Source organism: Carassius auratus, chromosome 47, assembly GCF_003368295.1.
Source record: "Carassius auratus strain Wakin chromosome 47, ASM336829v1, whole genome shotgun sequence".
NCBI lineage: Eukaryota > Metazoa > Chordata > Actinopteri > Cypriniformes > Cyprinidae > Carassius > Carassius auratus.
The window spans coordinates 3,382,156-3,410,016 of NC_039289.1; the positions used below are offsets into that span (position 1 = coordinate 3,382,156).

General features: G+C 35.8%; 1 protein-coding gene and 1 long non-coding RNA gene across 2 annotated transcripts; one reads left to right on the top strand and one right to left on the bottom strand.

The window, feature by feature from the left end:
• Positions 1-850: 850 nt before the first annotated feature.
• aox6 (aldehyde oxidase 6) lies at positions 851-18,586 on the top strand. Its single transcript, XM_026235744.1, has 35 exons — positions 851-1,028; positions 1,282-1,339; positions 1,864-1,960; positions 2,178-2,286; positions 3,368-3,494; positions 3,574-3,635; positions 4,012-4,095; positions 4,518-4,598; positions 4,831-4,975; positions 5,102-5,194; positions 6,104-6,255; positions 7,617-7,710; positions 7,845-7,954; positions 8,030-8,214; positions 8,747-8,909; positions 8,990-9,079; positions 9,304-9,473; positions 11,006-11,132; positions 11,239-11,361; positions 11,451-11,547; positions 11,618-11,742; positions 12,609-12,742; positions 13,372-13,459; positions 13,549-13,635; positions 13,803-13,994; positions 14,469-14,696; positions 14,796-14,891; positions 14,961-15,089; positions 15,217-15,291; positions 15,739-15,791; positions 15,956-16,070; positions 16,176-16,241; positions 17,276-17,464; positions 17,712-17,879; positions 18,012-18,586. The coding sequence occupies exons 1-35, from the start codon at positions 975-977 to the stop codon at positions 18,066-18,068; spliced, it is 4,023 nt and encodes a 1,340-aa protein (XP_026091529.1). The 5' UTR covers positions 851-974; the 3' UTR covers positions 18,069-18,586.
• LOC113064803 (uncharacterized) lies at positions 18,118-23,424 on the bottom strand. The gene is made up of 2 exons (XR_003278893.1): positions 19,693-23,424; positions 18,118-19,017 (listed from the first exon to the last, which is right to left on the bottom strand). It is a non-coding gene; the product is annotated as an uncharacterized LOC113064803 (long non-coding RNA).
• Positions 23,425-27,861: the final 4,437 nt, after the last annotated feature.

The window sequence follows — 27,861 nt, forward strand, 5'->3', positions numbered from 1 at the left end:
CTGAGGGAAAACTCTTGTGAATGTGTTTTCATATACCTAGTTTAAAATGTGTTGTCTACAAGTGGGAAAAACAAAACAAAATGACACTGAAGTACTCTATTAGTCTTTTTTGTTAAATGTATGGATGATTTTGGATAAATGTAACTTTCTGTACAGCCGGTTATTGTAGTTTTATTATTATTATTTTTTGCTTCTACCGCCATCTAGTGGTCAGATGCTTTAATTGCGCATCGGTTTCTGGAGCCATTTATCAGATTTAAAAGTTACATTTATGCCTCTGGCGCCATCGTGTGGTAAATATAGACAAATAAAATTTAAATACTGCAAACTACAGCATTTCAGTCTGCCATGCACGTTTAAAAGCCTGTCAGCAAGTCAATTCCAAACAAAAACGAAATATTCAGTGACAGAGAGCTACTGAAAAGTGATAAAGGAAGCACCGTTGCTCAAAAGTCGAGTAACATACAAACATTCAAACGGGGTTTTGACTGAATAGATCGAGACCTTTCTGTTCTAAAACGCCTCATCGTTTAAATCTACTAATTTTGCGAATTTGTATTTGATATGTAAACAATATAGGTAATGTAATTGTTCTTTATTAAAGGCTTGTCAAAAGCACTAGTAGTCTCAAACGTATGTAATTGGTTCAGTCAGTCAGCGCTGAGAAAAGTAACAGATTACATGTGAAAATCGAAAAAGTTAGTTTAGACCAGAATGAGAGTATTTGGACATTAATAACATTGAGGAAAAACAAACAAAAACACACACACACACAAAAAAATTACATATGAAATTAATGATTTACTCGAATGAACTGACAACTTTACTTGCAGTCAGAAGCTCCGCCTTTTTCTAACCCAGTTTCTATTTTGCACTTTGCAGAAGACATTTCTCAGTTTTGGCGGAGATCTCAGAGGAGTTCTAGACTGCAGATTTGCCTCAGTTTGTTTGTGTTGGACATAAACTTTGAGAATATGGCCGAACAAACCAGGAGCGATGGCTTGATTTTCTATGTCAACGGCGAGAAGGTGATTATTTTCTCATGCATATCAATCATCTGCAGAAACTCTTTGTGCAAGTGTATCCTGATCATGTGTTTGTTGTTAGATTTATGGCTGTGATGTTCACAGTTCAATCCGTATAGTTCCGCATAGAACATAGGCCAACAAAGACAAAGATAAAAAAAAAAAAAAAACGGAGACAGCGATTATAATCTGTTTAAAGACATTTTAAATAATCTGCATAAACTGAATGTGTTTTGCATATGCTTCTTTTTAACAGATAACTGAGAAGAATCCAGACCCCGAGACTATGTTGCTGTCTTTTCTGAGGAAGAACTGTATTGTTTTAAACGTTCTAATAAATATTCAAATATTTAAGTTTTATTTATTTTCTTACATAAAAAATACATTATAATTACTCTCTCTCTCTCTCTCTCTCTCTTTGTAAGAAAATAAATAAAAATATGTATTTGTATGTCTATATATATATATATATATATATATATATATATATATATATATATATATATATATATATATATATATATATGTGTGTGTGTGTACATGTTATGATGTTTCATGTAATGGAAATGTGTGTGTGTGTGTGTATATATATATATATATATATATATATATATATATATATATATATATATATATATATATATTTATATATATGTATATGTAAATAATTTTATGATTATATATTTATAGAGATACGATTTGTTAATGTTAACTACGTAGATGATTTCCAGAGGTTAATTTAACTGTGGTTAACTTTTGTATTTTTAATCTCTCTCTCTCTCTCTCTCTCTCTCTCTCTCTGTGTGTGTGTGTCACGTGTGTGTGTGTGTGCGTGCAGTGCGGTTGACAGGCACTAAGTACGGCTGTGGTGGAGGAGGATGTGGAGCCTGTACTGTCATGGTGTCCAGATATGACCCTCAAACCAAGAACATCAAGTATTTTATTCACTCTCTCTTTCTCCTTTCATCATATTTATACAAATCAAACTTAAATTCTATGTAATTTTTTTTTTTTAAAGTCAGATTCCTTCTTTTTTCTTAAGGAAGATAGGCATGCTGCTAATATCTGTACACTTTTGTTGCTGTAACTAGTTTTTGTTATGCAAATCTGCTAAAAATCTGTATTAAATGCTTTTTTTCCTTCCCTGGCCAGTCATTGTTCTGTCAATGCCTGTCTGCTTCCTGTGTGCCAACTTCACGGAGCAGCTGTGACCACCGTTGAAGGCATTGGAAGCACCAAAACCAAATTACACCCAGTGCAGGTAACAGATTCACATTAGAATCTATATTATGCCCTGTCCAGATTATGAGATCAAGATTGTGATTTTAGTTTTCAGATGGATTATAATATGTAGTCCCTTCAATCCAGATTAATATATTAGATTGCTTTCAATTCAAATATGATTTTATGATAAAGATTACATTCAGTTCAGATTATGAGATTAAATGATCAATCATGACTTGATTTATTCTCATTCATCCTTAGGTCAGTGATGTATTTTTTTTTTTATGATCTATTAATAAAAAAAATAATTTAAATGCAATTTATATATAAAATGCCTTAAATGAAAAATCCCTTTTTTTATTTCAACATAATAAAAAATATTTTTATGTATTATAATAATGATGAATTATATATAAATCATATTTCTGCTAGTAAAATTTAATGTGGTGTGACTCAAAAACAGTTAATTGAAAAATGAAATCTTTCAGAAATATATTTCAAAACTTTATTATTAAATTGTGTATGCATAATCAGTGTAATATCTGTGGACATTTGTAAATGTTACTCATATAAAATATAAATAAAATATCATTAAATATTACTGTAATTTATAATTATAATTGTAAGTCTGATGAATAATTAAAGCATAACATTTTTTGTTATCATGCTAAATATCAAATTATATATAATATATATATATATATATATATATGTATATATATATATATATATATATATATATATATATGTGTGTGTGTGTATGTGTACATATAAAATATTATACAATTTTATATATATATATATATATATATATATATATATATATATATATGTATATGTATATGTATATGTATATATATATATATATATTATTTTTTGCATTTTATTATATTTGTAATATTTATAGTTACTTTTTTACGTAAGTAATATTATAGTAGTTATTATTAAATAATATTTGGATATGTGGTTGACTCCCCAAAAACAATGACATTGATGTTTGTAAACTATATTGTAACGATTAAGTAAAATTAAGTAAAATTTTTATATAATTAAAAATAACACACAGATATTCAGTATAATATAATTGTGCATCGTTGACCGTATGTTTGCTTCATCAGGAGCGTATAGCCAAGGCTCATGGCTCTCAGTGTGGGTTTTGTACTCCGGGGATGGTGATGTCCATGTACGCATTGCTAAGAAATAACCCACAGCCCACCATAGAGGAAGTGACCGAGGGTCTCGCTGGTACAATGCCACATACACCATCTTAAATACACAGAAAAAGACTTTCAATCATGATCAAACACGACTGTTCTTATTGCAGGTAATTTATGCAGATGCACAGGGTACCGTCCCATCGTTGATGGCTACAGAACCTTCTGTGAGGTGAACAGCAGTCGTCTGGATTCATCTTTAATTAGATTCGTTTCAGCTGCTGAATCATGTGGCACTCATCTGGCATGGCATTTCAGATCCTTTATGGATTTGTTTCTGAGCTGCCCAAGCGTTCCCATTTCAGACTGTGTCTAATATTCTCCATTTATCTCAAAACCTCCCTTTATGATTCTGCATATTTTGATAGGGGTTTTCTTTTTCTTTTTTCTTTTTTGTGGTCCATGCTTGACATTTTTGGGATTCTGGGAATTAAAATGAGACTTCTACAACATGAGAGTCAACTAAACTATATATAAAACTGATCTGAAATTTGTCTATTGTTTATGTATGTATTTTATTTTTTTCCCCCCATTTTTTCTGTTTATAGAGTGAAAACTGTTGCCAGTTAAATGGCTCCGCATGCAATATGGCGAATGGAAATGAAAACGGATCTGTGGAGCCCACAGAGAATGTGAGTTTTTTTTTTATTTTTTATCTTGACTATTGCACACACTTTAAAATAAATAATATTTTCCATATAGTGTGTATTTACTGAGAAATTCATATATATTAAGTAATGTTGTTATTAAATATATAATGAGATATTATTTTTTTTTGATAAGAAAAATATATAGCAAATAATTATATTATTATTTGTATCAGAAATTATATATATAATATATAAGATTTAATTTAATAATAATAATAATTAAATTACGTAATTAATTTTTTATACATTTTTAAAAGGTGTTTGTGCAAAGAGTCTTATGTGATCTTATATATATATATATATATATATATATATATATATATATATATATATATATATATATATATATATATACACATATAATAAATATTACATAAATTCAATTCAATTTTTGTGTTTATTAGGGTCAACCAGAATTATTTAGTAATGGTGACCTGCTTCCCCTCGACCCGACCCAGGATCTGATCTTCCCCCCTGAGCTCATGGTTCGTCAGCTTATTCAGAATAGATCATTTGACTTCTCTGAAAGGAGGTTATGCAATGATGACTGTGAGATTTGAAATGAAGTTTAATGTTTAATCAAGGTCTAACAAGTTTGTCATTCATTCTATTTTAGGCTTTGATAAGCTGCCTGTCGGAAGGTCAGATGTTGTTATCAGCTCAACAACACTTTTAGATGTGGTGTAATCATGGTCTGTTCTGCTTTTTGCTGTTTAGAGATTGGCAGAGGGCAAGGACCAAACCACTCAGAAGTTTTGTGGGAAGAGAATGACCTGGATCAGCCCTGGATCTCTTGATGAGCTGCTCCAGCTGAAGGCTGATTACCCACAAGCCCCTCTTGTCATGGGCAACACCAACATAGGTTGTGTATTGGCAAGTCAGGCCAAACCTAATAAACTCCAATGGAGTGACATTTACCCCATTGTTGTTTAAGAAGTCTTTCTTTTTGGAATACATGTGAATAATTTTATTTTGTTTTTCTTTACAGGCCTAGATATGAAGTTCAAGGGTATTTTCCATCCTGTAATAATATCACCAACACGAGTGCCAGAACTGTTCAAGATCACACAAAAACCAGAGGGTATGTGTGTTTTTGCATATGAGCAGATTTTACTGTTCACAAGGGCGGGTTATTATTATTTTTTCATTATTATTATTATTAAGCATTTTATATACCATAATACACTAGTATTTATTTATATTTTGAATTAGGTTTCTATATATTCAGTTTTCATCTTAATTTTAGGTTTAGTTTGTGATTTTTTTTTTTTTAAGTTTTAATATACATTTTTAGCTTTTTTATATATATAAAAATGTATATATGTAAACTAAAAATTGGATAAATAAAAATAAATAAAAAATAAAATAAACATCACAAACTAAACCTAAAATGAAGAAAAACCCGAATATATAGAAACCTAATTCAAAATAAAAATAAATGCTAGTTTTGTAATTTTATTTTGCAAGTAATATATTACTTCAGTTTTTTTTTTCCAATTATCAGAAACAATTTTAATATTTTTAATTGATAGCAACACTTCACATGCAGACAGAATCTATGAAAATATTGCCCAAGAATAGCAAATCTTATGGATACGTCACAACAATGAGTGAATACTCAGAAGTCAATTCGAAATCTGACAGTGCCGAAAGTCAAATTTAAAGAGTTCACCCAAAAATTAAAATTGTGTCAGTACTCACCCTCAAGTTGTTCCTCTTTTTTCTTTTCTACTGAACAAATAAAGATATTTTGAAGAATGTTGGTAAGCAAACAGTGGCTGGTAGACATTGACCTCCACAGCATGAAAACAAAAATACTATGGAAGTCAATGGCTGTCTGGTTACCAACATTCTTCAAAATATCTTTTGTTAACTTTTGAAAAAACTTGAGGGTGAGTAAATAATGGCATATTTTTCTTTTTTGGGTGAACTAGCTCTTTAAAGAAGAGACATTTTGTAAGAAGCATTAAGGAATGGTTTGTATTTGTAGGTGTGTGTGTTGGAGCCGGATGCAGCATGTCGGTTCTGAAGAGTGTGTTGGAGAGAAGTATAAATGATTTTCCGCCGGAGAGTACGCACATGTTTCAGGCTCTGCTGCAGCAGATAAAGCTTGTGGGAGGACAACAGATCCGAAACGTGGCTGTAAGTGTAAACAAACCCTGAATCACTTTCACTGCTCTCCCAAATTCACTCGCTCTGCATTGATTGTATTCTATGCAGAGAAGGCCAAGAATCCCAGAATGCACTGCAATGACTTCAGTGAAAAAAAAATAACTGCTGTCGATATATATATATATATATATATATATATATATATATATATATAATATTAATTAGTGCTGGGCCACAATAAATCTTTTTTAATCACAATTAGTTGCAATGCACCCCCAAAGCCTGGTTCGTTTGACTAGTGTGATCGTTCCGTTTAGCAGTCCCTGGCTCGATTAGAAGAGAGAACAAGAGAGCGGTTCAGTTCTATATAGATCAATGGATGTGAGCCTAGCCAGAGCACATATCTTCTGATACATGCTGCATGATTGCGGAAAATAGTTCTGAGTAGCAGAAGCATGTTAACGCATCCCATAACGCATCCCAAATAATTTGATAGGGAGCATGCGCTCCGGTGAGCCATTATCTGTCTGTTTGTGTATTCAGAGCCAGTGACCATTGGACTTTCATAATAATAAAAAACTGTGTTAAGGCACAATAAAATAATTGTTGGCATCAATCAATTAATGCGTTAACACAATAATATATTGTGTTAACGCATTATATATATATATATATATAGTTCATAGTGATTGAAAATAAGTATTTTTATATTTTACTTTATTTGATCTTTTTTTCAATCACTGAAAGCTAATTTTAAAAGTTTTAGTTAACTATAACAACATTGATCTGAAAAAATACTTTAATTTTAAGTAATTATTAATAAAATATTTTATTAAATACATTTTTAATGAATTAATTATGATTTATTATTATTCTTGATTACTTGGTTATTTATTATTCTATCATCTTGATTACTGAAAAAAGTTATTTTTTTTAGAAAGTTATTAAAAGATATTTTAGCATTTAATTTCACATTAAGTTAAAATAATCTAATAGAAGGCATGACACTGTTATTATTTTTTAAATAAGTTAAATTAATAAATGAACTTCATTTATTGTTCATAAAATGCATTATTATTATTATTAATATTATTGTTGAGGTAAAAAATTTTAATTGCCAAATTGTCAGCTGTCCAAATTTAATTCAATTTAAGTTTATAGCGCCTTTTACAATACAAATCATTGCAAAGCAACTTGACAGAAAATTTAGTTTCTACAATATATTTAGTAGTAGTTTATCCGTGGTGACTGTCAGTCAATGTACATATGGCAGAGATGTACGGAAACTCTATTAACAGCAATTATTATATGTTTCAATCGAACTTATAGCAAAATTTGGTAGTTATTTTGCTTACATATTATTTATCTTTTATGTTTGTTAACATATGTAGACATTGGGCGGCAATATTGCAAGCGCATATCCAAACTCTGACCTGACCCCCGTCTTAGCTGCTGGAAGATGCACTCTAGTGGCACTTTCTAAAGGTGACCAAACTCCTATATAATTTATAATATTTTAATCGGTGTTAAATTATGTTTAATATTCGCACTGCAGAACACAGTTCATTTTGCGCACATTTTGCATTAATTCTCACTTTTCTACCCAATATTCATTACAGACGGTCGAAGGAGGGTGCCTATCGATAAAGATTTTTTCCTTGGATTTGCAAAGACAATCCTACAGCCAGATGAGATAGTGTTGTCCGTTTTCATTCCAGCTACAAGGCCGGTAAGAAACGAACCGTTGGCTAGTTTCAGTGCTTTACACATTGTTTGCAAAACTATTATGTTTTGTTTTCGCCAGAACGAGATCGTGCATGCCTTCCGACACGCCCCACGTAAGGAGAGCGCTCTAGCTACGGTGACTGCTGGGATGCGTGTTTGGTTCAACGAGAGCTCAAATGTAGTGAAGGAGATCAGTATTTACTACGGAGGAGTGGGAGCCACCATCCTCAGCGCTGACCGCGCATGTCAACAGATTCTAGGAAGGTATATCTTATGTTATGTTATTGTTATTTTTGTAAGTTTTGTTTCCTTTGGAATTAGAGTATTAGTAAATCAAAGTAAAATTTTAATTGTGAAATACTTCAGTTGATTTTTTTTTTATTAGATTTTTTTGCAACACTTTCTATGGGAATGGAGTACAAGTTAAATTGTCTAATTCTTTGCGTTGTTTTTTAGTTACCTTTTTTGTTGGAATGGGGTAAAAGTTAATTTGGCTAATAATTAGCGTTTTTTTAAAGCTTGTTTTTAGTTGCTTTTCTCTTTGTAGTAAATGATGAGTTGTCTAATGCTTTGCGTAATACTTTGCTTAGTTTTTTTGGTTGGTCGCATTTCCTCTGGGATTCAAACAAATTTAGTTGTCTAATGCTTTGCGTGTTTTTTGTTTTAGTTTTTTGTGTGGTTTTTGTTTTTAATTTCCTCGGGTATTGGAGAAAAAGTTGCATAACAAGTTGCATTGTTTTTTGAGTTGCTATAGTTTGCGTTGTTTCTGTGCTTTACATTTTTTTCTTTCTTGAAGGCCTTGGGAGGAGGCGATGTTAAGTGATGCGTACAGCGCGCTGGTTGATGAGATCAAACTTGGGCCATCAGCACCAGGCGGCAAAGTTGATTTCCGCAGATCCCTGACCTTAAGCTTGTTTTTTAAATTCAACCTGCTCGTCCTCCAATATCTGAAGGAAAAAGTATGAACCACTTTAGGAAATCGATATCACATGGAGTTTCAATTTGTTTACCCGTTTTGTTTGTGTGTATCTTTTTACAGGATGTCACTCGGGGGGAAATACCCCAAAAGATGCAGAGTGCAATTCAACCTCTTCCTAAACATATCCAGCCTGGCTACCAAGAGTTTCAGGTAGCACTATATGGTCTTTTGATATAGGCAAAGTCATGGTCTCATGGTGCTCAAATGGGAAATTTGTGTTTGAATCCTGCTTGCAATTCCCAAACCTGTTTCTTTTTTCTCTAACCTATTATTTCTTGTCTGGATCTGTTTTATTTTTATTTAAAGCCAGCAAAAAGCAAAAAACACTGAACTTATAGAAGGTAAACAGCAGGTAGTGTGTTTTTTGTGTACAGAATGTCTTGGAGGGTCAGTCGGCTCAAGATCCGGTGGGCCGACCCATGATGCACCGGACAGCTCTTAGTCAAGCTACAGGAGAGGCCGTATACTGTGATGACCTACCGCGAACCGATGGCGAACTTTTCCTTGTGATCGTGACAAGCTCCAGACCACACGCTAAGATCACGTAAGCCAAACACCTTTTAAAAATGTATAAAAAATTTAAAAATTACATAAATTATTTTTTTTTTTTTACATGTATATATTTTATCATACAAATGTAAATGAATTCAGATTAAATTAAATCTCAAACATGGAGTTTTTACGTTTTTATTTGTGTATGTATTGTCATGAAAAAAGCTTTTAATGCTGATATGACATTGAATTTTTATTCCATTTTATTCTTATTATATTTTATTCTTATTATAAATATTTTTAATTGTCATGAAAATAGCCTTGAATACTGATATGTCAATGATATGTCATTCATTCATTCATTCATTCATTCAATGATGATGAGGCAATAAATAAATAAATACACTCAGCGGACACTTTATTAGGTACACCTGTCACCTGTGCTAATCAGCCAATCACATGGCAGCAACTCAATGCATTTAGGCATCTAGATGTGATGTTTGCTGAAGTTCAAACCGAGCATCAGAATGTGGAAGAAAGGGGATTTAAGTGACTTTGAACATGGAATGGTCTGAGTATTTCAAGTCTGAGTATTTCAAAAACTGCTGATCTACTGGGATTTTCACGAACAAACATCTCTAGGGTTTATAGAGAATGGTCTGAAAAAGAGAAAATATCCAGTGAGTGGCAGTTGTGTGGATGAAAATGCCTTGTTGATGTCAGAAGTCAGAAGAGAATGGGCAGACTGATTAGAGATGATAGAAAGGCAACAGTAACTCAAATAACCACTTGTTACAACCAAGGTATGCAGAATACCATCTCTGAATCTCGAACCCTGAAGAAGATGTGCTACAGCAGCAGAAGACCACAACAGGTGCCGCTCCAGTCAGCTAAGAACAGGAAACAATCCTACAATTCAAAATTGGACAATAGAAGATTGGAAAAATGTTGCCTGGTCTGATGAGTCTCAATTTCTGCTGCAACATTCAGATGGTAGCCTTGTCTCAACGGTTCTGGATGGTGGTGGTGTAATGGTGTAGGGGATATTTTCTTGCCACTTGAGTATTGCTGCTGACCATGTCCATCCCTTTATGACTACAGTGTACCCATCTTCTGATGGCTACTTCCAGCAGGATAATGCACTATAATGGTTTCTTGAACATGACAAGGAGTTCACTTTACTCAAATGGCCTCCACAGTCACCAGATGTCAATCCAATTGAGCAGCTTTGGGATGTGTTGGAACGGGAGATTCACATCATGGATGTGCAGCCGACAAATCTGCAGCAATTGCGTGATGCTATCATGTCAATATGGACCAAAATCTCTGAGGAATGTTTCCAACATCTTGTCGAATCCATGCCACGAAGAATTAAGGCCGTTCTGAAGGCAAAAGGGGGTCCAACCCGATACTAGCAAGGTGTACCTAATAAAGTGGCCAGTGACTGTGTATCTAAATATAAATATAACATCTTATTTATTTTATTTTATATGGTTGCTCAATACTTTGACACAAAATTAAAACCAGCAGTGGCACAAATGAGTAACTTCATACCTAAATGGTTGCATTTTCTTACCATCACAGTCATATTGACATCAGTGAAGCTCTAAAGCTGCCCGGTGTGGTGGACGTTATCACTGCTAAAGACATACCAGGCAAAAGGTTCAGAACCTTTACAGGATATGACGAAGAACTGCTGGCTGTAGATGAGGTCTGTGTATTATTTAGTGTTTTTTTTTTTAAATGTGAGGTATTTGTTTTAAGTATTCAAATTCCTCAAATAAAGGCACGATTTGGAATCTCTTCTGCATCCTCAGGTGACATGTGTTGGTCAGATGGTTTGCGCTGTGGTTGCAGATTCCAAAGCATATGCTAAACGTGGGGCAGCAGCAGTGAAGATCAGCTACGAAGATCTGCAGGATCGCATCTTCACTCTGGAGGTGAGAAGAAATGATCTAGCTGCTCTCATTTTTATTCTCACCTTACTATATTCTGTTCTTATACAGCTGCTTTTGGATCTTGTTTTCAGGAGGCTATCGAAAAAGAGTCTTTCTTCCTACCCAGGAGACAGATTGAGCGAGGAGATGTGGAAAAGGGTTTGAGAGAGGCTGAACATGTGTATGAAGGTATGAATTGGGCACTTTCTTTCAGATTACCTCATTCATGTTCTATAACATGGTTCTACATGCGTTATAGGAGAGATTCGGATTGGAGGACAGGAGCATTTCTACTTGGAAACACAGAGTTTTCTGGTCATTCCAGTTGGGGAAGAGAAGGAGATGAAAGTTTATTTGTCCACTCAGCACCCAACATTTACACAGGTATGTTTAAGATCTTCTCAGTTACACATAGAAATAGTTTTAAACAAAAGTGGCCTTTAATTAATTTGGTAGAGTCAGGCAGATGAACGTACAAAAATTTGTAAAAGTTCGTTCCAATTCTTGTTCCAATTCCTTGTAGGAGTAAGGAGATGTATATGTTTATTATTGTATTATTTTGCTTTAAATGTGTATATATATATATATATATATATATATATATATATATATATATATATATATATATATATATATATATATATATATATATATATATATATATATATATATATATATTATATTGTATTAATTGCATTATTCTATATTTTGCAGGATAAACGTACATGCAAAAAAAGTTTGTTAGTTATAGGAAGTCAGTAGCAGTATTTTTATTTTGTTTTGTTATCATAGTCAGATCCTTTGCAGGTCAAGGAGATTGTAATATAGGAGGCGTGACAGTAGGGCTGGGCGATATATCTAACGATATGATCATGCGTATTTAATCAGTAAAGCTGCTTCCGTGATCACTGCTAAAATCGCCATCACCTGCTTATAATGGAGTGGCATTTAATAGACAGAGCCGTAGATCGCTGACAAGCTACGCAATATCGCGTTCATTATCGAAGGCGATTCATCTGTGATAATGAGCGCGATATTGCATAGCTTGTCCCCACTAGTGGAGATCATGGGCACTCCATTGGGAAATCGTGAGCGATAAACATTTTTGAAATTTGTTTCAATTCATTTTAAAAGTTAGCAACTGAGGTTTTATTTAATTAAATTAATTGATTATTATTATTTATTTAATTTTTTTCAGATCATGGATTTAAATGTGCAAGAAATATATGTTTTGTTCTAATCTGTTGTAGGAGGCAGTAGCTGAGACGCTGGGAATCCCATCCAATCGTGTTTCTTGTCACGTTAAGCGAATGGGTGGAGCCTTTGGAGGCAAGGTCACCAAAACCGCCATTTTGGCCTCCATCACTGCTGTTGCTGCTTGGAAGTGAGCCAAAATTAGTTGGACACTAACGTTAGATTCATCATGATTATTTAAATTACAAATTAGATTTTGTATTTACCACATTAATATTTTAACATGTAGAAGTTTGGCAAGTATAACACTGACTACGTTTACAAGCTGTTAAAATTTGCGTTATGGTCGGGTTAAGGTCACTATTTGGGTTTCTGAAACATTCGGGATAACCCGTTTACATGCGTGAGCAGAGAGAGTTACTCCTGTGTACATGGAATGTGTAATCAGTCGCCAATATCCCGATGTAAACGGCAACGCACAGTTAGCATCTGGACATAATACACAATATGCGTCATTTCCGATTCTTCTTCCTGTATCCAAAGACTCAAAATACCAAGATTCCTTGTGAATAGAACATGCGCAGAACACACATTTTGATGGGGATATGCCGAAACGCGTTTACAAGACCAAATATTCGGGTTAGAAAAGGGGAACCCCAGGTATAATATCCCGGTTTTTAAAAACCGAGATATGAACATATCCGGGTTTTTGCCGGTGTTTACATGGCCGTGCGCGACCGGGTTATTGCTAATATCCCGGTTTTGAACGGGTTATTGGTTGCATGTAAACGTAGTCACTTAGTTTCTCTCTATGTTCAGGACTGGACGGGCAGTGCGATGTGTTTTGGAGAGAGGAGAGGACATGTTAATTACCGGAGGACGCCACCCGGTGTGGGGAAAATACAAGGCTAGTGCTTTTTCTAAACACTTAAGCTAATAACAGCTATTATCTAATCTGTAACAATGCAATTTATTTGCATAATTTTACTTCAACAGGTAGGCTTTATGAAGAACGGGAGGATAACAGCAGCTGATTTCCAGTACTATGCCAACGCTGGAAACGTAGTAGATGAATCCGTATTGGTAAGATGATTTGCCTTCCTGCTGGGGATCAAAATAGTGGCTTAAAAGTGGAAGCTACTTGTTCAGGGAGCTGCTTTGTCCACTATAAACACCTGTGTGAAAGTCACTGGACAATATATAGTACGAAATGAACACTGTATCCCTTTTCTTATATTTGACTTCTGAAGGTGGCAGAGAAGATCCTCCTGCATTTTGATAATGCCTATAACATTCCTAACCTGCGTGGCCGATCGGTGGCCTGCAAGACCAACCTGCCCTCCAACACTGCATTCCGAGGGTTCGGTGTGCCCCAGTGCATGCTGGTCGTTGAGAGTATGATCGATGATGTTGCACTCAAACTCAGCCGTCTGCCTGAAGAGGTCGGTGTCACTCAGCCACAAAACTGTCACATCATTATGCAGTATAAATTCGTTATTATGACCTTTGATGCTAATATAAAAATTAATATTTATGATTCATTCATTTTTATATGCATTTATCAGACGCTTTTATCCAAAGCGACTTACATTGCATTCAGGTTAGCATTTTTTACTTAACATGTTTCCTGGGAATCGAACCTACAACCTTGCGCTGCTAACCCAATGCTCTACTACTTGAGCCACAGGAACACTACTATTTATTGCCAATAATATAGCCTTTGCTGATGTCGTAATTAATATTTATTTATTTGTTTGTTTATTGGAATCAATATAGCCTTTGATGCTGATATGATGTTAATGATTATTGATTGATTGTCATAAATAAAGCTTTTCTGGTAAATAAATAGTAAATTTAGTCTACTTATTTATTTTAATTTCTCATCATTTGTGCTTTTGTCCATTTTATTTTTGCAGATCAGAGAGATCAACATGTACAAGGAAGTGTCCGTCACTCACTACAAGATGGAGTTTGACCCAGAGAATCTTGTCCGCTGTTGGAACGAGTGTATGGAAAAAGCTGACTTCAGGCAGCGCCGGCACGCCATCGATCTTTTTAATCAGCAGAACCAGTTCAAAAAGAGAGGAATCGCCATTGTGCCTATCAAATATGGCATTGGGTTTGCTGAGGGCTTCCTCAACCAGGTTACAATCTTCTAAAACATGCCAAAGTGTCTATTTTATTTCAAATGTTATTTTAAACTCCAAATGACGTTTTGGCGTTTTTGTTTGTTTTTAACAAAGGCTGCCGCTCTCGTGCATATTTATAAGGATGGGTCTGTGCTAGTGAGCCACGGTGGGACGGAAATGGGCCAAGGCATACACACTAAAGTCCAACAGGTACCACTTCCTGCATGTATCTGTAACCATTTCGTAGTTTTCGGGCTAATCTCAGCGGTTTTCTCACAGGTGGCGAGTCGAGAGCTGAATATTCCTGCTTCTTTGATCCACATCTCTGAGACAAGCACACAATGCGTCCCGAATACCTGCCCATCTGCTGCGTCCTTTGGTACAGACGCTAATGGAATGGCTGTGAAGGTATCGAACACCAGATTTTGAAATCTTGAAAGATTTATTTATTTTGTCTAAAAGGAGGCACATTTGAAGAAACCACAAAATATTATTAATGCATTATTTTTGGATTGTTCAAATAATACTTTTGCAGGATGCGTGTGAAATACTATACAACAGACTAGAACCAGTCAGAAAGAAGAATCCCAAGGGAACATGGCAGAACTGGGTAAAGTGGACAAACCGTTAAAGTTGTTGCTTTTTGATGCTTAATTTAAACATGTTTTGTGTGGATAGTACACATAGTTCGGACTTCAAAATCTGCCACGTTCAATACATTTCTGAAATAGTTGCACATTATTTGATTTGCATTAATAATTGTATATTAATATTATCTACAGTTAGGTAAATTAGCTGTGTTATTTGGTGGAAGATTACATTTCATTATAATTAATTTTAATTTTTTTTAAACATTTAATATTTGTGTTTTATTAAAATATGAGATTGAATCTATTTAATATTATTTATTATTATAATTTCATAATATTAGTATTGCTCCTTTTAATAAAAACAATAAGCTACTCAAAACCACGTGTTACAGACCATTTAAAGAAAAATGTATATATTTTATTTTTTAGATATTTAATGTATTTTAGATATTTTTTTGTCTTTAAAGATTACATCAGCATTTTTGGATAAGATCAGTCTGTCAGCCACAGGATACTACAGGTAAACCGGCCAAATTTCATTTAAAAGGAGCGTTTTTGTTTTTTAAATGTACTTTGAGAAATTAAAGTGGAAGTTGTTTGTCATCAGTTCCTTTCAAGAAAAGCAAACAAAGGCTTAAAACTAGACAAAACATTGAGTTTAATGAGTATTTTGTCTTTTTTCAGAGGTCATGATCTAGACATGGACTGGGAGAAGCAGGAAGGCAGGCCATATGCTTACTTCACTTATGCAGTGGGCTGCAGTGAGGTTGAACTGGACTGTTTGAATGGAGAGTATAGGGTAAATCCAAATATGATGCAGAAGATTTGTGGCATGTACATTTTCTGCTATTTGTCTTGTCACTCATCTAAAACTAATCTGACATACTATATCTTTTCTTCATAGACCTTGAGGACAGATATTGTTGTTGACATTGGCCGAAGTATAAATCCATCTATTGACATTGGTCAGGTAAAATGATCTCTACAACTTTTTATTGATTTTTCACAAACTACAAGTCACAATAGACAAAGACATCAACAAAATCCATTAACCTTGGATCTTAAGAAAATAAAAACAAGAACTAAATCAAATTAAATTGATTTTACCAAAGATTCGTCATATTGGTTGAAGTTCTCATCTTACGGAAGTGCATAAGTTTTCGTCCAAAATTTTATTGACTTTTAGTTTTGTACCTCTAGCTACTTAAACTTTGTAAGTTATTATTTTTTGTATTCGGCATATACAGAAGCATGGTGTATTTTTATTCGGTTCGTTAATAAAAGTTCTATGTTCTACGTTGTATTTTGTTGTTGCTTGAATTTAAAGCAGTTGATGCCGAATAGCCGCTAAAATTGAAAGTAAAATGCACACGGAAGCTATTTAAGCAAAGGAAAGTGAGGGAAAGAGAGAAAAACTCGAGCGAAGATTCATACGACCCCCCCACCCCACCACAGTGATATCAGTTTTGCGGAGGTTGTCACACATCGTTTAATCGGTGGAAAAAATTCCTAAATGTCAGCCTAGGTCACACGTGTGGCCAAATTGTTCACAATCTAGTACCCTATATTATATTGTATTGTATTATATTATATTATATTATATTATATTATATTATATTATATTATATTATATTATACTATACTATACTATACTATACTATACTATACATATGGGCTATTGACCTAAATATACTACCTTAGAAAATTACTTTTTTAATCTTTTGTTTACCACAAAATTATTAAGTTGTTTTCAACATTGATAATAACTGTTTCGTGAGCACCTAATCATTAGAATGATTTCTGAAGGATCATTTAACTTGAGTAATGGCTGCAGAAAAAAAATCTTCTTTTGCTGTCACAGGAATAACAATTACATTTTTTTAAACATATTTAAATGGAAAACAGTTCATTTAAATAGTAGTAATATTTTGCAATATTACAGCATGTACGGTGTCATTGTTCACAAAAATAAATATTCTTATACAAAATTTATGTCCGTTTTAGATTGAGGGAGCATTCATGCAGGGTCTGGGTCTCTACACCATGGAGGAGCTCAAGTTTTCTCCATCTGGTGTTCTATACACACGTGGACCAGGCCAGTACAAGATCCCATCCTTCTGTGACGTCCCTCTGAAGTTTAACGTCTACCTTTTATCCAACTCATCCAACCCACACGCCATCTATTCATCAAAGGTGATTCACTCATCTTCTCTTTATTATGGATATCTGCTACTGTACGATACTTTACCAAGTTTCAGGTCACTTCAGGGTTCGTTTATTTGGATTTTGTTGAATCTTCATGGTTTACTTCACATCTAATTGCATTTAAACTTAATGTTGTACCCTAGTTATGTTTTTTGTAATATTCTTAGTGTTTTTCCAGATCTGCTCTAGAGTTAACATCACTGCAAACTAAAGCATTCTCATCCTCTTATTTCAGGGAATTGGAGAGCCGACTCTTTTTCTGGGCAGTTCTGTATTCTTCGCTATTAAAGATGCTGTGACTGCAGCTCGAAAAGATGCAGGTTTAACCGGCCCATTCCAGCTGAACAGCCCTGCCACCCCAGAGCGGGCATGTCTGGCCTGTGCCACACGCTTCACAAAGATGGTATGAGAGTTACAGTAACACATTTGTGCTTTACAAATCTAGATTAAATAAATACTTTTAAAAAATCCTAATAAATACTTATTTGATTGTTATAATTGAAATATATACAAAATATAATTTCCTTTTCGGTAGGTTGCACAAAGTGAATCAACTTCTGGAACAGCTCAGCCGTGGGCTCTGAACATATGAAAACATCATAATCATCATCTTGTTATTACATTTTATTCTGATTTAAAGCTATTGAGTTGATCTTATCAAATCACACAACATTTATTATATTTATGTAGACATCAGCAGTAATCCTGATTTAACATTCAACTATTACCAGATGTTTGCGGAATGATAAGTAATCTACTAAAGAATTTCTGCATGAAATCATGTCTCAAGAACAATTTATAGTTATTCACGCTTGTTGAGATACTTCAATTTTCATAAAATCAGTTCACTTAACATTTATGCTTAGACGTTAATGGCTATTATAACAAATGTGAATTAATCTACATCTTACAATTGCCTAAGCAAGTTCCTTGTTACTTTTATAAAACATTAACTGCATGATAAAAATATTAAAGAAGGTAAAAGTCCCCGACATGTGAATTGAGGTTAAGAGTTTGGCATGATAGCCAGTTTATGAGCTCAAAGTCTCAATGAAAAGAAATTGTCAGCATGTTTGGCAATAAAGAGTTTGAATAATGTTTTTCTTCACACATTGATGGTACACGGTTTGGTTTTTACTTTCCTATCCAGCGTTTTCTATAAACAAAAAAAGGGGGGAAAAAAGGATTTACTTGATTGATTTTCAACATTTCAGAAAGGGATTGGCCATTTCAAAATGTAAAACATTTCAGTTTTTCTTATCAAGTCTAAAAAACCAACACAGGCGGAGGATTCGTCCAGAGTGCATCCTCCATTTATGTAGTATGTGATATCAGCAGCCAGGATTGTTCCATCGTTCATGTATCCGCCCTTTAGGAAAAAGAAAGGAGGTAAACTTTTGTGATGCTTCACAGTTATACAGTCAACATATCGTTACCAATTATGGAACATTACCTTGTACTTTCCCCAGAAAGGGGTCCTGCCACTGGTGATTAACATGTCATCTCCATGTTCTAGTTGACATCGTACAGCACGACCAGTCCTGTGGTTAAATTTGAGTGTACAGTCTGTACTTAGCATTATCTTTTAGGATTGTGTTAAAGGCTGCTTTCATAGCATACTTTCGTTGCACAGAAATGAGAAAGCAGTGCACTTAAATGTAAGCAATGAGGGCAAATATAAAAGCAGTTAAATAAGTGCCTTTTCTGTAAAAGGTACAAGTCTCATTTTGCCACACTTTTAAGTGGCTGTAGCAGCAAATGTACAGTAGATAATGATACAATCTTTGTGACTTTGCCACCAAATCCACCTCCCTACCTCTTCACTTGACATGTTATCTTTTTGGAGTCAGTGCCAAGAGGGATTTTTGATAACTTTTTGTCATGCTATATTAATAAATTAATAATTAATAAAACAAATACATATATCTTTATATTAAATAATATCCAATCTTTTTTGTCCATGGGGCAATTCAGACCTGAGTAAAAGCTGCATGAGAACAATTTTAAAAAAAACATCCAAAATTTGATTCAGATTGAATTGTACAAACCCTCTGCTGTGATCTGCTTTCTCAAAATCTGAACTGGTGTTCAATGGCTTCCTTAATAATAAAGATGTTGTGGTCATTAGTAGGATTAGATGAATGTGCTGCTCCTCGACATTTGTTTAGTACTCTATTATGCCGTCTTTTTCTGAATATGATTTTGTTTACAAACACCTCTATGGAAATAACAGGTTGGATGCCCTGGTAATTTATGGCCATCTGCTCGGCTGCTCATTTGGCTTGTTCTCGTTTCAGCCACAATGGTGCCGTTAATGTCACCTACACAAATTACCTGCAAAGGGCAAACAGACAAGACATGACATTGTAGCATTTAGACTACCGTATTTTCCGGACTATAAGTCACACTTTTTTTCATAGTTTGGCTGGTACCTGCGACTTATAGTCAGTTGTGACTTATTTATCAAATTTAATTTGACATGAAACTGAGAGAAATGAACCAATAGAAAATATTACCGTGTACAGCCGTGAGAGGGCACTCTATGCTGCCAGAGATGCTGCTTAGTGCTCCTATAGTATACAGTACACTGAGCAGCATAGAGCGCCCTCTCGTGGCTGTAGACGGTAATGTTTTCTCTTGGTTCTTGGTTCTAAAGAAATGCGACTTATAATCCAGTGCGACTAATATCATGACGCATTTTTGAACTGATGCGATTCATACTCGGGTGCGACTTATAGTCCGAAAAATATGGTAATCAGAAAAACAACTAGTTTGCGCGAATGACGCAAATGTCTGGTGCCTTAGTTGAAAAATGTGAACTTTGCCGTCAATTCGCACCACGTTAACCAATCAGGAGCCTGCTTGCTGCTGTGATGGCAGACCAGTGTTGCCAGACGTACGATAATTATTGTATTTGTATGATCATTTTTACCTCTGTACGATCAGTAATGAAAAAAAATCCCATAATGTACAATTATTCCAGAATTTTATGAAAATTCAAATGATGGTAGTTGGAGTCATAGGGCTTCTATACTCATACACGAAATCGGCTCATTACAAACACTATAAATGCATTCGTGTGCACTTCAGGGTGTGTTAAGAATGCAGGAGGGTGCCCTGCTTTAAAGCCAACAAGCACTTTGTTGTGGTCCATGACAGCAAGAACCCCTTCAACATCTGGCAACACGCAGTCTTCCAATGACAGCGGCTCAGATATGGAGTTAACTGCACGCAGCAACAGCTAAATTCCTTCTTCACTGGATGCAACAAACAAGTGTTTAAAATAGTTTTAATATGTTTTAATATGCGCCGCCACGCAGACGGTCACTGAAAACAATGGGATAGTATTTTGTCGCACTGCTTCCGTCCAACCATATGGCTAGTTATTTATTATGGAAATATGCAGGTCGTGTCAAGATGTTGTTGGTTTAGAATAGATATATAACTGTTTTCACTCGTTTACGATATTTTTGAACTTCTGGTACTATACTTGGGCATTTACAATCTGGCAACACTGCGGCAGGCCTGCCTGGAGTCACTCTGACTGATATTGTCAGTGAGCAGTCACCCAGAGCTATATGGTACACATTCATATTTCTATAGAGACAGGAATAAAAATAAAAACCTCGCTTGGAAGGGTGTGTTGTAAAAACACATTTCACTTTTGAGTCACGTTCACGTTTATCGAGCCGCGGCCTTCCAGCCATTTTTTACAATTATTTTCCCCCTAAAATACAGCTACTTTTCGCTAACAAGATAATGTGTGTTCAGTCAGAGGATGTGTGCAGGAAAAAGTGTAAAAGCCTTGAATCGATCAACATCAGACAACCGCCTAGCTCCTATTCGCGTCTAATGTGAATGCACCGTAAGGCTAAAACATTTATAGGTGAAGCACACCTGTTAGACAACCGATCGCATACAAGTCTAGCAACCTGGTGGTCATTACTGTGGTTCACTCGCTGAGTGAAACTAAAGGTGTAATACTGTACTTCAGTATTTGTAAGACACAAATACTATAAATACATATGTTTAAACTGGCTTTAGTTTTATTGTTGTTCTTTAAACAAGTGCAAGAAGTTTGTTGTGAAATCAGAGAAGCACTCACAGAAGTGTTTGTTTAATGCAACAAAGGACTGCGGACTGTGTGCAACTTCTTTGAAATGGGCAGACACTAAACTTCTTGAATTGCAATTGCATTGGTTACCATGACAATGACTTGTCACGGGTGGTGCCATGTTGTACACAGACCACCTTAATAAGTGGCTAAGCTAACACGACTTAGCATCATTTCATTGTAGCCTTAGCTACCGAATAGCTTTAACAATTAGGGTTTAATATCTTTTACCTGAAGCTTTTAAATACAGCATGTGTGTATGCAGTGTGAAGAAATTTGAATATAACCTAGTCCCTGGTTTCAGATTTTTCACTTTCTCTATTCTCTGTATCCATATCTTCCATTCTTCTCAGCTAACGTTTCAAACTTAGACGTATCCTTCCTGAATACTGTTGCTCAGTAACTAGTTAATTAAATCTTAATTTAACTACATTTAACTGTTTGTCTAGAGAAGAATTATTATTCTCACAGTGAATAACATGCTACGAAGGACCGGGCACACACATGGTATGTTCTAAACATGGGAGATGAACATGCGGCAGCTGTGTCCAACCATGGTGTCTTGCCCAACACAAATCTTACAGTTAATCACAAGTGCTACGAATTGTTCCAAATATTATTTCCCTGTTGCTTCTTCTTTTCCTCTTTTGTGATATTTGCCAAGTATGGTAACCCATACTCGGAATTTGTGCTCTTCATTTAACCCATCCAACGCGCACACACAGTGAGAAGTGAACACAACGTGAACGGGAGACATTCAAACTAATAGCTCTATATGGTGATTGGTTAATATACCCGAAGGGAGGCTAGCCTGCTCTATGATGTTCCTTTTCTCAACACTCCTCAGCGCTGAAAGTGAACACTCGATGCTGATGAGTCACCTCTTCCCCAACCTCCCCCTCCCCTTCTCTATCACTTGGCGTTTGTAATTACATCAGCAGATTCACTGGTAAGATGGCTTTTCTCATGTCCTGTGGTTTTTAGAGCCACGCTCTTTGCTCCTCGTGTGTCAACAGCAGACACTGAGACACCATATCAAACCAAACTGCAGTCTCGTCCATTGCAATGATGTCCTTTTCTAAACATTTTTAGAACTGACAGCCTTGCTAATGTAGTCAACGTATAAAACAAGTTTTTTCAGTTAGTAGATCTGGGTCTTTCTGGGCCATGGTGGTGTGACGTCGAAGTGAAAAACCATTGTGCTGTAGAAATCTTTCTAACCAACCCCTGCTAGCCACAAACAAATCTCCTGCATCACTCACATAATTGTAGATCTCCAACGCTTTATTTTGTATAATATTGTATAATTTGTATAATATTACAAATTTCCCCCCAGACTTTAAGACCGGCCTTTATTTGTCCGTGTTGACCATGCCCCCGGTCACTATCAGAGGCCCGGCATTTATTTGACTATCGGTTTTTATTTGAGGAATTACGGTATATGTGCTAGAGTCTACTTCTGTAACATCAACCATCCATTCATCCAGCCGCCAGAGGGCGCCATCTCCTCATTACTGACTGTGCTCTTCTTCTTCCTCCACTTCCTGTAGCTTCCTGTTTAAATCCAGCTCAGTTGTACAACAGATTGCGAAGTATTGCCAGCTAACCCCTGTCTCTACCAAGCGTTTTCTCATTGCCACATTGATTGCCTCGTGTATGTTCTTTGCCTGTTCTTTACCTTGTTTGTTGGATTACGATTTGGATTTGTTTGCTGCACGCTGTGATATTGACCTTGCTTGTTATTTGACCACGATTATCTGCCTTATCCTTGTGTGTGGTTTTCTCCACAATAAACATCTCCGCAAATGGATTCAAATACTCAACCGAGTCAGTCATCCTTACAACTTCCTTCATTCAGTAAATTATTAGATGTAAAGACAGTCCCCAAACAAATTGCACTTTTTATTTGCACATTTCAGATATTCATGACACTATTCACCTACAGACCCATTAACTGTAGTCAAGTCACCTTTACTTAAATAGCACTTTAAACAAAAAAGATTGCGTCAAAGCATCTGAAAAAATTTAATTAGGAAGTTAAAACAGTGTGTCAATAATGCAAAATGAAAGCTATAGGCAGTCCATCATTGAATTCTGTTATGTCATCATCCTAGGTCAGTTTAAATAGTATCTGTGCAATCATATGCAATTCGATTAGATTCAACTTTTTTGACATTGCACATGTGCGAACAAAGCAACGAAATACAGTAGGTCAAGAGAAAGGGGGGGTGGAGTCGAGGTAATCCAGCCCAGGTAATCAGTAATCAGTCCAACAGCCATTACAGCTTGTCACAGAACTGCATGTCAGACTGCCGGCACAAAGCAGTGAAAGGATGGAATGGGATGGGGGGGTGAATGCATATCTGTATATATGTGTGTGTGTGTGTGTGTGTGTGTCAGGGATGGAAATTGACTTTTTTTGTTCACCGACCACTGTGGCTGATGGATTTCAAAATCTACAAGCCACTCAATGTTTTTACCAGCCAATTTCTTGTTGTTAACCGACAATGTGTAACTGCAAGTTAAAAATTAATAAGTTCATCAAGAGCTTTGAATTTTCCAAGGGAGCATACGATACCTCTCGCACCCTGAGTCAGTCCTCCTCAGGACAGTATGCAGCTATGACAGCAGAAACAGGAACATTGATTTTGGACACATTCTGTGGTACATCTTTCATTACATAGGCCTTCAAAATATTAATGTGACACACTCTGGTTTCCTGTCAGGTGTATCGACGACATAATCAGTGTCACTTAGTTTCTGCCTGATCGTATAAGGACCAGCAAACTTTGGGAAGACAAAATACAAGCAGAATACAAGCACCAGATCACCTTCCTGAAAACTGCGATAAATACTATCAAAACGAGTTTTAATTTTCATCTGTGTGCTGCTCAACTTATAAAGTGACACTTTACGAGCTCTGTGTAGACGTTCTCAAAAAGAACTTGCATACTCAAGTACACTAACTTGTGGTTTTGTCTCATCCAACAATTGTTCCCGCAACAATTACAACGGGCCATGCACAGTATGCCCAAACACTAATTCGGCCGGACTGAACCCCAAGAATTCTTGAATGGTTCAGACAGAACTGGTATAGGATGAAGAGGAGCATTAGGAATTTCCGGATTAGGTTCACCAGCTAATTGACACACATGACAAGAATGACAGTATTTTGAAACCGCTGATTTCATCCTCGGCCAATAGAAATAATAAATGATGCGATTGAAAGTTTTATTTACTCCCAAATGGCCAGACAAAAGCATGATCATGAGCTAAACGCAAAATCGGTTCATGATAATTATCAGGGCTCACTATCTGAAATACTGTTTTCCAGCTCAGATCCTTCCCTACTGGAGACCATTTACACATGAGCACCCCATCTTCCCAAACGTAAACCACATCCTTAGTCGCTACTACATCTTCCTGTACAGCCACAGCAACACACTTGTCTAGTGACGGACAAATTATTTGCGTGAATACAGACATTAGAAAAAATATCCTTCACACATTCCTTTTTGTCAACTCTATCAGTCATGAATGTTTCAGACACATCTAGAACATCAAACTTCCTAGTCTGAGCACGTGTTACTGCACAGGCAGAAAAGACAGATGGAAATTGTTGACCCACATCAATCTGTTCACGCAACTCGGTCACATCTGGAGTGTCCACTACGATAGGCTGAGGAAACACTTTACCACCAGGAATATCGTTACCCAAGATTAGATCCACACCTTCAACGGGAAGCTGCGATCGTACTCCCAACTTTGTGAAGTCTGTGAACAAGTCAGACTGGAGATAAACTGAATGTAAGGGCACTATTCCTCAACCAAGCCCAATGCCACGGATTAACACGCTCGATCCGCAGTATGACTGTTCAGAAAATTCCAGTGCACTTTCCAAGATGAAAGACTGAACCCGTATCTCACAAGATTGTAATAGGCTTCAAATTTCTCTGCTCCGCTGAAAGATATACAGAACCATTTATAATAAATTGACAGTATAAATCAGTATGTGAACTAGAAAATTGAGACGGCATGGAAGCAGTATGGACTAACTCAACTCCTTTTGGTTTCTCTGAAGATTTACCCTGATTCCAGTGCTTACAGTCTACAATTAAATGTCCTGGCTCACGGCAAAAACAAAACAAAAACAACAACAACCGTCTTTCCCCCTCACGAGATACATTTGCATTACGAAACACATTTGAAACGGCTTCTCTACTCTCTCGTTTTCCCTTACCTTGATTAAAAACTCTCAAACTGTTTCTCACAGAAAACAACAGATGAACCATTTTTCCTTCTACACACAGACAGAGTAAAAACTGTTGTGCGTGAACACAAATTCATCTACCAAAAATCCTCCAACAAAAAGAGTTCTCGTAACTGCTCAAATGTGGTAACTCTGCTTGCTGTACACCATTCATCAAACAACACGGTCTTCTCATAAGCAAACTCACTAAATGTTTGTCGGATATTATCTGATGGTTTCGGAATCTTTGACGATAAGTTTCAGGTACTCACTCTCTCGCAACACAGCAGCTGTGACAATATCATAATCCAGACTCTGCTCGATAGGTAAAGCTGTACACACTTCCTCAGCTTTACCCACTAACTTACACAGCAGAAGCAACAACCACAATCCTTTTGGCCAGTGTAAAGAATTTGCAATAAGCTCAAAAGCAATGAAGTAAGAATCTACCTCAGTCTCTCTAAACTGGGGAGCAAGTGTGACATATTTACTCACATCAAGTTATGGACTCACCAACAGACGAAGTAGCGCCTGGCGGACTTTGCTCTGTCACAGCTGAAACTGGCACATTCAATGGCAAAAGAGGAGATGGAGGTCTCGATCTAGGCACAGGTGCATTAAATTGCTCTTTGGCTTGCAGTTATACACGATTTTACGCAATTTAAACTTACTGTCAACCTCCAAAGTTTGAAAATGAAGCAGCTGCGCATCATTATCCTGTTTCTTTAACTGTAGATCCAACTCCTTCAATTTAATCACTAACATAGGATCAAAACACGGATGACTAGTTCAAGTTCAAGTCTGCTTTATTGTAAATTCTTCCACATGTCCAGTACATACATACAGAGAATCGAAACTGCGTTACTTTCAGACCCCCGCTGCCCACAGAGAACATTAAAGCCTAAAAATCTAGATCAAAATATAAAATGTAGAGACAATTATACAATAAGGGAATGTTAAAAAAGACATATAATAAAGTTAAAAATAAAGTTAAATAAAGCAGCGCAAGGCAAAAGGCAGATAGAGTGCAAATCAATGAGGTGAACAAAAGTGCAGATAAAAGGTTTTTTAGTGCAAAAACAAAAGATTATTAAGTCTGATTAAAGTGACAAAGGGCTCAAGAGCAGTTATTTTATTTAACTGACTGATGAGGTAGTGGAATGATGTCAGTTCCATGGAGAATGAGGTAGTGAGCAGACCAATGCTGCACAAAGTGACTGACGCATGTCATCGTATATTGGTTGCGGGGGCGGGGTTCATAGTTCAGTGGTGCCTGTGGTGCCTGTGGCAGAAGAGGGGGGGGCAAGTTCGGGAGTGAGTTCACAGACTAGGATCTATATTAGGTAAAGAAAGAGGTTCTCCACCTACCTCCGTTTCAACACTCCGTGGCAACCCTTCCACGGATTCATCCAGGAAACTTCCAGCCTCTACCAACTTGTTATACAAGTTCTCTTTAACTACCCGTTTTGGCCCGTCCTTAGAAACAGGAAAATTTCTAAGCCTTAAAACACTTATTAAATTCCTCTGTAGTACTAGGAGATAACGTAAATTACGTTAAATCAAATTCAATATTTGACCATAAACTCATCTTGCACCACAAGAAAAATTACCAGGCAAACAAACGCATGGTTAATTTGCCAAATACCCTCATTGATACATACTGAACGAATCCGCAACATAGGGTACCTTCATTAACAAGCCATAAATACATATCCAAATCATCTTGCCCTTGACTAATATGCCAAAAATAAACCTCCACAATTTATTACCAGCATCAAGTGAGCCTATATAATTTGTTATCTGCAACGGACGAATGCCCAATTTAGACCATCTGTGACAAACAACCGGCTGGATGAGCCCCCAATTTATGTTACGGCCCCGGTCTAGGTCAGGATCGCAACCTATGACACACCAATGATTAGCTGTTTAAATACTCTTTTATTCTCTTGGTTGATGTTTGGATCAATCTGATGCTGTAGCAATTTTGTAGAAAAAAAAAATCTCATCTCACTCCTTACCTAT

Bases quoted from the DNA above. Each gene is read 5' to 3' on its own strand.
- aox6 (XM_026235744.1), top strand. From the start codon at position 975: ATGGCCGAACAAACCAGGAGCGATGGCTTGATTTTCTATGTCAACGGC. The intron at 6,256-7,616 runs GTAAGTGTAAAC...TAACATATGTAG, and splicing joins AACAGATCCGAAACGTGGCT to ACATTGGGCGGCAATATTGC. The intron at 12,743-13,371 runs GTGAGCCAAAAT...CTCTATGTTCAG, and splicing joins ACTGCTGTTGCTGCTTGGAA to GACTGGACGGGCAGTGCGAT.